The sequence below is a fragment of the Myxocyprinus asiaticus genome, chromosome 8 (assembly GCF_019703515.2).
Source record: "Myxocyprinus asiaticus isolate MX2 ecotype Aquarium Trade chromosome 8, UBuf_Myxa_2, whole genome shotgun sequence".
Lineage (NCBI taxonomy): Eukaryota > Metazoa > Chordata > Actinopteri > Cypriniformes > Catostomidae > Myxocyprinus > Myxocyprinus asiaticus.
This window is the reverse complement of record NC_059351.1, coordinates 33,240,078-33,253,221: the sequence shown is the minus strand read 5'-3', so window position 1 is coordinate 33,253,221 and position 13,144 is coordinate 33,240,078. Positions and strand designations below refer to the sequence as shown.

Below are 13,144 nucleotides of genomic sequence, written 5' to 3'. Positions count from 1 at the left end.
TTCATCCATTAGTCCACAGGAGACCACAAGCAGCCACATGCTTGCCACACAGGTGCAGCCTCACACCAGTGCGACAGATCCCTCTTACACCCAGTGCACCTCCAGTAGATCCCTTCCCAATCTGTATCCTCCAACCCGGGGAGAGAGGACCCACCTTGGCTCTCTGACTTCAGATCAGGTGTTCACACCTGTTGCTGGTTCTTTACTCTCTACTTGTTCCAATATGCCTGGACTCATGAGTGATGCTGGGTCCAGTATTACCAGCAATGGGCTGACTGTGTGGTCCACCACCTCTGCTTCAACATTACAAACGGCATGTCTTCTGCTCTGACCAGTGACATTAATGCAGAGACACCTGACTCAGCCCAAAAGAGCACCAGTAAAGTCTTCAGTACACCAGCAGCTGTCAGCCCTGAACAGAGTTCACCCACCAGTCTGACCGTCTCTGATCCAGAGCAGTTGGGTCCAGACTTGAATCATCGCGCCTGCCCCTTGGAGAACTTTTATGCATGGGGAACGCGGATGTCTGCTACTCTACATAGAGGTTTTAGAAGGTCAGAAGGTTGTTCATGGCTCACAACAGGTGTCACACCCCGGCCGTTTGGAGCCAAACCCTCCAAAGTGTCCTCACTGCCTAGAGTATATGGCGTAAGTGGCCATATTTATGCTACCTACAGTAATACTTGTGTTTTCTTCTTCAGCAATGTCTGGATTTCCACTGCCGGTCCAGTATTCATGTATTGGCATGCTTTCACTCACAGTGGGGGCTTGTGATTTTTGACCCATTTGATTTGCTGTTTGTGGCTGTTTCACATGGTCTACAGTGTCTGTCTGATTTAAAATGCAGATTCAACTACATTCTCTCTAATCTGGTGCTTTGTGTCTTTGTTTATATATTGTAGTTTTCTCTTACATTATACTTCAAGGAGTAGTTCCCCCAAAGATGCTAATTCTCTCATCATTTACTCACCATTATGCCATCTCAAACCCGTATGACTTTCTTCTGCAGATTACAAAGTTTTTTTGACCATAAATCTTAACATTTACAGTCTCCTTGGCGCCATCATGATTTTAAGCTTGATGCATCAAGAGCGAGGAAGAGTCAAGATTTATAGTGAAAAAGAAGTTACATTTTGGTCTGTTTCTAAACCCAAAACCATTCGTATCACTTCAGAAGACATAGATTAAACCACTCGAGCTGAATGGATTACTATAATGCTGCCTTTTGTCCTTTTTTGATCTTGAAAGTGTTGGACCCCACTTACTTGTTTTGTATGGACAAAAACATCTCATCTCACCATCAATATATCTATGTTAGTGTTCCGCAGAAAGTCATAAGAGCTTGAGACAGCTTAAAGGTGAGTACCCTAAATAATGAGAGAATTATAATTTTGGGGTGAACTATTACTTTAAATGCCCCATGAAATCAAAATTGGAGTTGTATGGCATTTAGTCCATGCACTGGTGTAGCCATGGGTGGGCCTGGGTGGTCTGGTGCCACCCAATGCCATTCAGGCCCACACAATCATTGTCCTATGCCCCTTTTCCACTAACAACAGAGGTTGTTGGGCTGGATAATGTCAACATCAAAGCTTTCAAAACAACAGCAGCTCAAAAAACAAAACTAGATCACTTTTAATTTAACCAAGCTATTTACAACCGATGCGGCGATGAGATGCGCATTTAGTTGGCGGGCATCCCGTATAGTGCAGTGGCTCCAACATCTTTATTTTCCCTGTCTAATAACATATTTGTAACAAATGTTAAAATGTGAATTGATTGCTGTGAATTGTATTAATAAGGCTATACATTGAAATAACTTCTAACCTATTCATTAAAACCAGATCAAGTTGACATAACATGCTGAATTAAATAACTTTGGATGTTAAAATGCTCTCAAAACTCCTAAAACTCTAAACTATATCGACTTATTTAAAAAAATAAAATAATGTTAATCCACCCCTGGAGTTGCGAGTTTGAATCCAGGGCATGCTGAGTGACTCCAGCCAGGTCTCCTAAGCGACCAAATTGGCCCAGTTGCTAGGGAGGGTAGAGTCACATGGGGTAACCTCCTCGTGGTCGCGATTAGGGGTTCTTGCTCTCAACTGGACGTGTAGTAAGTTGTGCGTGGATCGTGGAGAGTAGCATGAGCCTCCACATGCTGTGAGTCTTCGCGGTGTCATACACAGCGAGCCATGTGATGAGATGCGTGGATTGACTGTCTCAGAAGTGGAGGCAACTGAGACTTGTCCTCTGCCACCCGGATTGAGGTGAGTAACCGCACCACCATGAGGACCTACTCAGTAGTGGGAATTGGGCATTCCAAACTGGGGAGAAAATGGGATAAAATTAAGAAAAAAAAATACAAAAATAATGTTAATTACAAATATATGTATGAACTGATTATGCATTTTATTTGTTATAACTTTTGTTCTTTGCATCAAAAGCAGCTTGTGACCACATAAATAAGCTTCTCTGTAAAATGTAAATTATTTTGGATGATAAAATATGCTATTAAAACTTCAGCCTCTCTTTTTTTTTTTTTTCTCTGTGCGACTAAAATAAAATTGCTATTTCCAAATATCATATGTGTGAATTTATTGCATAACTTCAGTCTCAGGCATAGATAGCTCTGAAAATGTTTTTTTCCACCTCAGAACCTGATTCCTTTAAGCTTTTTCTCTCTTGCATGCTATCACAGCAGCAGCATCTCTCCCCCACTTTAATGAGAGTAGAGTTGCGACACAATGACACAATCAGAGAATAAAAGTCATTTTATTGACAGTAATCCAGTGGAGACATAGTGACAATATCCATTTCTGTCATTTGTATCTTGTACAAAGACATGGCAGCAAATTGTGCTAGAAAAAAAAATGTCCATTCTATGGTTAAAATGTCCATTCTGTTTTTACATTGAAAAAAGTTTGAGGTAGGCTAAATCCCCCACATCCCCATATGTTAAGTAATATCCTTTCTAAGCCACAAACCATCTTGTGTTCCATATATTACACGTAAAAAAAAGAATAATAAAAAAATTCCAATGTATTCAAACACAAATATTGTTGATTGATCTTTTAATATTTTTAAAGTAGATACATCCCTGGAAACAATAAGCTAAACATGAAAAACCTAAAAATGTAATTAAATAAAACGTTTACAGATCGATTATTTCTCTTGGCCCACCCACACAAAAGTTTATATTGTATATTAGCTTTGAAGCCATCTATATGCTAGTTTGTTCTCCTAAAAGTTGACAACACTGACTAAGCAGATGTATGCATTTGAAATTGACAGTCTCTTCTGGGAAAACAGACCAACAATATAGATGACACCTTGCACTACAGAGATGTTTGTTCAATAAAGTGCTCTCTAGAATAAGAATGTCCCTATATCTGCAACCACCTGCAAGGATACATAGGACATACATCAACTGGGATTTTTTTTGGGGTCGCCATAAAGTTTTTTTTGATCTTTGAACTTGTACAGAGGTTCACTTGAACTATGCAGTGGTTCTCAATGGCTCTTACTCTTTATCAACTCAACTAAGGAGTCTTGTGTCTCCCCTGAAGTTATTAATGTCTCTCACTCTGTCTCTCTGAGGAAAGAGAGGGGGATGAGAAAGAGTGGTACAGTAGTTTGTGCAGTGTTCCGTGAGTGAAGTTTAGTGTTACTCCTCGCCACCTGATCTTCTTGAGGCTTGCTTATAAATAATGGACCAAACCACTACTACTGCTCTGTTCTCCAGGTTCCTTGTGAAATTCAAGCTGTGATTGTTTTGTGTGTCTGTGCATGCTTTTCCATGACAAGCTTCTGAAGCGTACACACACACACACACACACTTGGCCATTTTGTGTCAAACAGAAGCAATTACAGATTGTGTTCTCTGTGTCAGTCGTAAACGCCTGTACTGGCAGTTAGTCCCAAAACTGTTGCTTTATACATTGATTTTATAGTGATGTTGGATGGCCATATAGTACACACGAAACAGCGTTTGCAAGTCATTTTACTTCTGTAATGTGACAAATTTCCAAATAAAACAGAATTGTGGTCAGAATTACTGCAATCCACAAGTATAAAGGGCAGACTATTTTATAGACATAATTCAAAAAACAAAGTGAAATATACAATTTTGTTTGTTGATATCTACTTTCTTAATTTGCTACTTACTGCCTCAAACTCTGGGTATCTGTCAAAGATTTGATGGCACAAACCTGACTCACCAAACTTTGGCAAAGCCAGCACTTATTTTATCAATCTTGTAAACATGACACACCTGTGTGCTCTTACTCCCAGAAGGTGAGTAAAGTCAGCTTACTAGATCTGGAAAGTGCTTTCCACTTTTGTGTGTATTGTAATATGCATCACATGGTCAGTGAACGAACCGTGGGCGTGTGGGAAGTGTTTTCTAGCTATTCTGAAATACTCTTAAATGGGTCTCTGTCCTTAAGCTTAGATTTCTTTTAGTAATAATAATAAATCATAAAACATAAACCATCTGTCCATTGAGTTCTGATATTCAACAGGGGTGTCTAGGCATTGTCCGTGCTGAAGTGGTTGTAGAAGTTTTCACTCTATCTGGTTTTGTCTTGGGTTTCCACATATGGATTACTCTCATATGAGTCTGATCAGTGGGCAGAAAGACCAGTCCTTGATACCCTCTTTCCTCAGTGGTCAAGGAAAGCACACACTCTCATTCAAACACTCATCCAATCCACACTAAGAAAGAGGAAGATGGGGAGGAGAGAAGAGATGAAAGGTCATTAGCACCTCCCATTCAGTCTTTCATCTCTAAAGTGACCATGGCTGCCTCACTTAAACATCTCCTGTTGTCTCAGAAATCAGGGAAGTTAAGGTAGGCTGCCTGGCTCTCTCATCCAAAGAGGGAATCGATTTGCTGTCTGAGTTTGAAAGTGTTCTAGGTGGGTAAGGGATGTTCAAGATGCCCGAAATAGAGGTTGACCAATATTGGATTTTGCAGATACCTATAACTAAGCTGGAGGAAAAGACAGATAACCTATTTAATCGGCCAGTAGTTTTTAAAATCTATATATTGAATGTTTTAAAATATCTTAGGGCTAGGTTAGCCTAACTCTCCCAGATGTAGTTTATTGTGCAAACAAAATTCCAATAACCAGAAATAAATGAATAAATAAGACTTGGTGCATAATGCAGGACTTTTAACTGTGATCAAGCCAGAAATACACTGAGGACACTTATTTTGAAATGTCTGTGCTCCCAGCCTACACAAACACACATAAAGGAAACAAAATATGAACTCTTACAATCACCAAAAATGTATTACAATATAAACACTATAAATTAGACATTGTCATATAGGCTAATAAATACTATATGAGCAGTAATTTAATAAACATTAGATCACTGTTCATCAATAGTAGATCGTTATTAATCATTAGTAGATCATCAGCGATCCCTTGTCATAATTGTCTGGTACTTCGGTAATAGTGTTGTATAAAGACTTATCCTTTTCTAGGGGTCCTGGGTAACTCACTGTTAAAGACACTGGCTACCACCCCTGGAGTTCACTAGTTCGAATCCCAGGGCATGCTGAGTGACTCCAGCCAGGTCTCCTAAGCAACCAAATTGGCCCGGTTGCTAGGGAGGGTAGAGTCACATGGGGTAACCACCTCATGGTCGCTATAATGTGGTTCGTTCTCGGTGGGGCGCATGGTGTGTTGAGTGCGGATGCCGCGGTGGATGGCGTGAAGCCTCCACATGCACTATGTCTCCGTGACAACGCGCTCAACAAGCCACGTGATAAGATGCGTGGGTTGATGGTCTCAGACCCGGAGGCAACTGGGATTCATCCTCCGCCACCCGGATTGAGGCAAATCACTACACAACCACGAGGACTTAAAAGCGCACTGTGAATTGGGCATTCCAAATTGGGTGAAAAAGGGGGAAAAATCCACACATAAAAAAAATCCTTATCCTTTTCTCTAGGGACACCGTCAGTCAAAACATTAACATTAAATTATGTTTATACGTATGTCAAATTGGATCGCCCTCAACCATCCCAAATAAAAACTCATCGGATCTGTGCAAATCATAAATTTCATGAAAAAAATATTTTCTTTTTTCAAAATGGTGAATTAAGATGAAAGTTAAGCGGTTTCCATCCTTGACATTTTAACATTGTTCTAACCATGTGGACAGCTAATATTAGCATCCTCTCCACCTTGTTGGCAAACATTCAGTTCTCTAATGCAGCAAATAGTTATAAACAAATTAATTATCAAACTACCTATACTATTAAATTTATGTTGTTTTCGATGTTTGATTTATTGTATCATGACTATAGGTAATGATAGTGTACTGCATACTGTATATACTTTTGCTTTCTGACAATGTTTTAAATAAGCTTTTTAAATGTCCAGCTTTGTGCATGGCATAGTCACATGACACAAAAAACTCCACGTAGAGTTGGCTATTGTTTTTATTTCACCTCTTGATAGCTCGGCCGCTGTTGTACTGTAGAACCAAGGCGTCTAACTATAGAACCTTTTAGCACCGGCCACGGAGAAACATGGAGGAATAAAAGAAAAAAAAAAGAAAAATATTGCTGTTGACTTCTGCAGATAATCGATAGTTCCAAAAAGCAACTATTGGCACTGATTAATCGGTAAAACCAATATATCGGACGACCTCTAGTTTGAAATGTCACATTCAGTGAATGATAACAGTTCAACATGTATCACTTATTATTATTAGAGTCCATCAAGTAGGGGTAAGAATGAGCAGGCACCTGGCGATATTATCTAATATATTGACGTCTGGGTCTCAAAAAGACAGTTTTGTTCTGCTAGTGGACTTTGTTTCCTTTTTATGTTTAAAACTGGTTTAATACTTTGTTTAGTGTAGTACTGCGACTAACGATTATCTTATTTTTCAAATGAATTTGATCATGCAAACACATTTTTGACTAATGCAAAGTAATGTCATTGACAGAGCTTCACTGTGCAAGGCTGCAAATATCCAACGAATCAAAAATGAAATTTGTTGATTATTTTTATTAACGATAGTTGTCATTTTTTTGCTGAGTCGTTGTAACACTAGTTTAGTGTATTGCAATTCAAAACTGATGCATTGCAGTCTTTTGCTCACTTGTTTTCTCACTTATCTTAGTTGCTTTGTGCAACAAGTGCTAAAATTCCCACTTAATTTTAGAGCCATAGTAGTAGCGTAGAGTAGCCTATAGGCCATTGTCTTGAAGAAAAAAGAAAAAAAAAAAACATGAGGGAATAGAGTACCTTGGTTGTAGAATGTTTAGTAAAATGTAACTAGATTCTTGGCATTAGAATATCGATTCAGTGTTGTGAAGATAAATATTGCGATTCTTTGAAAAAATGTTGTTTAATAATGTACTGTTGAGAGCCTTGGTGTGGTGATTATTTTTATGTAGTTATAAGTGTTATAGTGGAATGTTTGTGTGGTACTGACTGGAGCATCAACCCTCCCAATTTCATGAGGAAACAGGTGTCATGGGATCCTCAGGTGTCACATTCTCTCTCTCTATCTCTGTCTCTCTCTTTCAGGTGGGTCAAAGTGAAATGAGAGTCTGCTTGAATCAGAAGTCTAATAGTGGGATAGACTTTGGATTACATGCTCACTGGGACTCAACTGGTGCTTGTGTCAAATCTGTCCAAGCAGGTGAGACTTATAGTTTAATATGGATTGGAACAAACTGATTTACTAGATTACAGGCAGTTGATAACTAGATGCCATTTAGAGGCATTTTGGGACTTTGAAATTTCACTTTAAATGGGTGAGATGAGAGCCACTAAGGATAAAGCTGTGTATCAGTCAGGTTAGATGTGATTTGAATTTTCTGTCATATAGATAGTATCTTTGTTTAGAGAAATTTGGTGCCATTATGGAGGTATATTAAGTTTATGTCCTTACAGAAATACTATTTTTTTATTTATTTTAATAATTGATTTAAAAAAAATAAAAATTTTATTCTATATGCTGCATTTTAGAATTGGTTCATATCAGCTGCTTTGTTAATGTGTGATGAATGACATGTTTTGCATACTTGGTTGAAGACTTTGGATGTTTATTGTGCATCACACTAATGCGTTGTTCACAAAGTGTTATTTGTAGTCTCTTTAGATTTTTTAAAATGAGAGCCATGTATGCTTCGGAAACAGTGTGTGTTTCTCTGAAGTCTGCTGAGAGACAGATGTTTCTTAGTGTGCATTAGAAGACTTGGAACTAGGGCTGGGCGATATGTAAAAATTATTTGATCGATAATCATCTTAAAAAATATTACGATATCCGATTTTATTGTCAACTTCCATGCCGAGGGTCGGTGAATATTTTTGCTTATTGACATTTCTTTAAAAATGTAATTCATTTATTGAAACACGAAACACTTAAAATACATTTCTAAATTCAAATTGCACTTTAAACGAAACAAAGAAAGCTATTAAAATAACAAAGTGATCAAAAAATCGTACGAATAACCACCTCCCGAAATCCAAATATTTACCATCTCCAATGGCCCCATTTGCCATCACGCAAGCAGCCGTCAATGACAACAGGTGAAAAATGACTAATAATATGTAAAGACAGTTCTAAATTTAAAGATGATGATAATAATAATCATAATACATAAGCCTAATAATTCCCTTGTGTTCCTATTGAATTTGTGTTTGTATTGTGTTTTGGTAATACAGTTAATACTGCCTAAAGAAAATTAAATAGAACTGAATTTTAGGTTCAAGGTGAACGTGTCTTGTATTATTTTTATGACTGAATCACATTCGTCTTTGTTTTTTTAATACAAAGATACAGTGTGTGTGTGTGTGTGTGTGTGTGTGTGTATATATATATATATATATATATATTACTGAACCTGTAGAGTTGCGTTCACAATGTGTAAGCACGAACTTCTCAGTGAAATTAAAGCGAACTAAATTCGCAGCACCTCCTGAGATGATCAGAGATCATTTGCAGCATTCTCATAGACGACATTTTTCATGCAAACAGTTTTCAGACAAATGAAACTGAAAAAAGTGAAGACTCTTGTAGGTGCTACTGGTTGTTTAGATCAGTGTTACTATCAGAATTATTTATTTATTTATTTATTTATTTTCACCCAATTTGGAATGCCCAATTCCCAATGCACTTTTAAGTCCTCGTGGTCGCATAGTGATTTGCCTCAATCTGGGTGGCGGAGGACGAATCCCAGCTGCCTCCGCGTGTGAGACCGCCAACCCGCGCATCTTATCATGTGGCTTGTTGAGCGCATTGTCACGGAGACATAGCGCGTTATAAATTAAATAATAAAATCTAACTCATTAAAGCCTCACATGGGGCACCATTAATGTCGTGTGCTACGTTCAGGAGCGGGTTTGGTTATTAGCCAAATAATTATCAAAGATAATTATCAAAATCAATAGAACATTGATGAGAATCAGTGTTAGCTTTTTAATCCTTTAAATGAACAATCATCAAAGATAACCATCAATTATCAAATTCAACAGAATATTAATTATCATAGATAATCATTAATTATTAAAATCAATGAAACATTGATTAGAATTAACACTAGCTTATTGATCCTTCAAATTCAACAATCATCAAAGATAATTATCAATTATCAAAATCAATAGAATATTAACAAGGATTAATATCGCCGGGACACCACCCTGGAATCAGGGACTAATAACCAGACAGTATAACAGTCTCAATATTAGATTGTTCTCTTAGGAAAGTCGACGTCCGGAGAACATCGACCCTCAAAAAGAAACAATGAAGGCTTGAATCCGAGCACTGACATCCCCTGCCAGCCTTTGACACAGGTGTATGCAAAACAAACCAAAACACTTACTCTCTGAAATATAACAGTTTATTGATGCAGTAATATCAATTAATAATCAATACAATGCAGTCAATAAACTTCCGACTCACAACTACAAACTAAACAGTGACATGATTAGTAAACCGTCCCGCGGTCTTCTTTAATGGATAAACTCAGTGTACTGTTCTCACCCGCGATGGCGGAAATACACAACAGTCCAACGTGGTTGGACTACAACACAGCAAATATCTCATTCATGATAACAGTACGTTACAGTAATACCTTCAGTATTATTAGCAGCAATGAGTGGACTCTGCGGTCCGTAAACTGTACAAACAATAACCTTGATACATAAGAATAACACACTATAATATTTTATCTTTGCCCAGATGTAAACTTCTTACTTGAATCGCATGATGAAATGTGTGTTCATCCGTCGTTTGACTCTGACTCCTTTCCTCGAGGCTCGGGTGATGACGGGAGGCCGTTTCCTCGCTCTGTCGGCGGGTGGTATGGCTGCTGATTCTCGGCGGGCTGGTGGAGAAATCAGCGACGTCGACTTGGTTGAAGAGGGAAGAGAAATCTTCTTTCTTTATTTCTGCAGGCAAACAGATGATGATGTGGATTGCTCGGCGGTCTCCTTCGGATCCGATAAAGTGTTTGGTGGAACACAGAGTAATCTCAGCTCATCCAGCGAGATGGAGATTGTATGGCCAAAGTTTCAAGTCGTACGTTATTTCCTTGTGCCACAAGGCTACACCTGAGAGCAGCGATGAGCTACGTCTACACACAGCAAGCATGTTGCTGGAAGCAATGCCCAGAAGGATCTCAGAGGTATTTCTACTCCTGATGACGTCATGGTTGAGGGGCGTTCTGTCGTGTGCCTCATCCAATAGGATTTGAGAGTTCGATCCTTTAGTGAGCAAGGCTTCATGGGATTTGTAGTCTGTTTTGGACTCCCTTTGTTTGATTTTGGCGTGGTTTTTATCAGTAAGATTTATGACTTTGTGTGTGGGCCTCAGTCAGGCTTTACGACTGTGTTAGGCCTGCCTTTGTCTTCTATCTGAATACATGAGGCCCGACACTCTTCACATGCACGTGTGCCACCTGACACGAGACCTGTTCCAGCTCACGCTACACGCCTCTGAACAAACAGCGAATCAGACACAGGCATTTGCGGCTTTTCTTTTGAATGTTCTTCAAGCGTATGTCTTTGTGTCTAACAGCATTTCTTGTCATGTGTCACTCCGAGATGTCTTACAGGTCGTCCGCCTGTTGCAGGTAGATGAGAAAAATTACGTGTGCATGAAATACGTTTGGACGAGGAGCTCATGAACGGGATTCAGCCTTGTTGCATTTGACAGGTGGCGGGAGTTAGTTTCACACCCAGGGCTACTGATTAATATATTTGGCGACTTCCCAGATCCATGGTTTTGCCATTTCCCGATATTGTCGATCATCGTCTGTCAATGAGTGTCGCAAATCGGCATCGGCATATTTGCAAGATATCGTCAATAGCCGACTATATCGTCCTATTGCCCAGCCCTACTTGGAACAAGTACTATAGGCAGTCTAATCCTGAGTAAATGATTATACTATGAAAGAAGAAAAGCTGTTGTGTTCATCTGTGAAGAGTGTTTTTACCAAGACTGGCCAGGGCAGCTATATGTGCATGAAAACTAAACGAAAAGCGCATCTCCATTATATCAGCTTTCGTGTAAATCATTGTATAGAAGAGATAAAGACTACTTAGTTCTGAATCCACAGATCCTTTTTGTCATGTGGAGTTATCGAAAGGCTCAGGCTGATCTCCTTCCCTAGAATTTCATTAACTCGACACACTAACCTACATGAAGAGCCTGATTATTGATACACTTACCTATACTCATAATTCTGTTCTATGCTATTCTAGAAAGTTATAGGCCACGTCCACACTAATATGTTTGAAAATGCATTAATTTTGCTATGTTTATGCCTCTCATCCACACAGGAACAGCGTTTTCCTCTACCAAAAATGAAGACTTAGTGAACGATCTTAAGGAATTTTCAATGGAAAACTGAATTTTCAACTGAAAATTTATTAGTGTGGATGTGGCTCTTGAAAGTTCTAGATTAGATTAGAACAGCACATAAGATAAAGAATATTTAATTTCAAAACCATGGGCATTCGTTGTCAAGTCAAGTCATTTTTATTTGTATAGTGCCTTTCACAACACACATCGTTTCAAAGCAGCTTTACAGAAGACCAGGCATTAACAGAAGATAAAACTGTAATATCTATAATGTCTTAGAGTCATCATTGTGTAGTTTGATAAAATATGATTGTGAATTGTTTAAAAATAAGAAATTCAATAACTGTATTTAGAACCCCAGTGAGCAAGCCGAAGGCGACTGTGGCAAGGAACACAAAATTCCATAAAATGTTGGTTAATGGAGAAAAATAACCTTGGGAGAAACCAGACTCACTGTGGGGGCCAGTTCCCCTCTGGCTAACATCATGAATATAATGCCAATATTACTTATGTATAGTGCAAGTCATGGTTTAAAATTATTAAACTAAGTAAGTGTTAAGGGTCAGTGTTTAAAACAAAGATTTTGTATGAACTCTAAGATTAATGACTAATGTCTTTGAAGTCAATCCTGGATTAACTGCAGAAGTTCACATAGATGCAATTGTCCTTGTTAGTTGGCTGATGAAGGGTTTTGTTGGCAATTAATTGATAGTCTATATATTCTATTTCAAGAGTGTAGTCCATCATTAGACCGAGGTGATGCAGGCAGAGATCAATTAGGTGCATCGCAGTTCAACCTGGCCGGTAATTTCGGTGAGGTCTATCCTAAGTCCAAGGTTCAGGCTATGGCATATGAAGTATCCCATGTCTTATGGTTGGAGTTGGCATCAGTTCTTCCTCTGAACATTGTAATAAACTGAAGACACATACAGGACTTTCTGGAGAGTTCAGAATGTCAAAATAAAAGCGTGAGTGTTTAATAGTTAAAGGTGTCACGGAGAGACTCATGGAGGCAGAGATATGAACTCAGTAGCAGGGTTTATTGAACAGATGATTGAAACAGTGATGTAAACATTGTGATTAAATCCAGTTGAGCAGAGTGGCAAACAGCAGGTGAGTAATATCCAGACAGGGTATAGACACAATGAACAGATAACTCACAACAGTCTTATGATACTTGCAGGCAATAATGAAGACACAGGTGTGTTTGGCATAGTAGAAAGGTCTGGAGTCTCAGAGATACTATCAATGAGAACAGACAAAGGGTGTGTGTGAAAGCGGGGTATATATGCAGTTCTTGATTAGC

At 38.7% G+C, this 13,144-nt stretch overlaps 2 protein-coding genes across 2 annotated transcripts in view; both read left to right on the top strand.

Moving 5' to 3' along the window:
* Positions 1–2,551, top strand: part of LOC127444756 (LIM domain only protein 7-like) — a 36,683-nt gene extending 34,132 nt beyond the window's left edge. Inside the window, exon 14 of the mRNA XM_051704315.1 lies at positions 13–2,551. The gene's annotated coding sequence lies outside the window, so the exon portion shown is untranslated. The remainder of the gene's footprint in view (positions 1–12) is intronic.
* Positions 316–13,144, top strand: part of LOC127444754 (LIM domain only protein 7-like) — a 28,711-nt gene continuing 15,882 nt past the window's right edge. The window contains exon 1 of the mRNA XM_051704314.1: positions 316–648. Coding sequence (XP_051560274.1) covers positions 316–648 — 333 coding nt within the window. The remainder of the gene's footprint in view (positions 649–13,144) is intronic.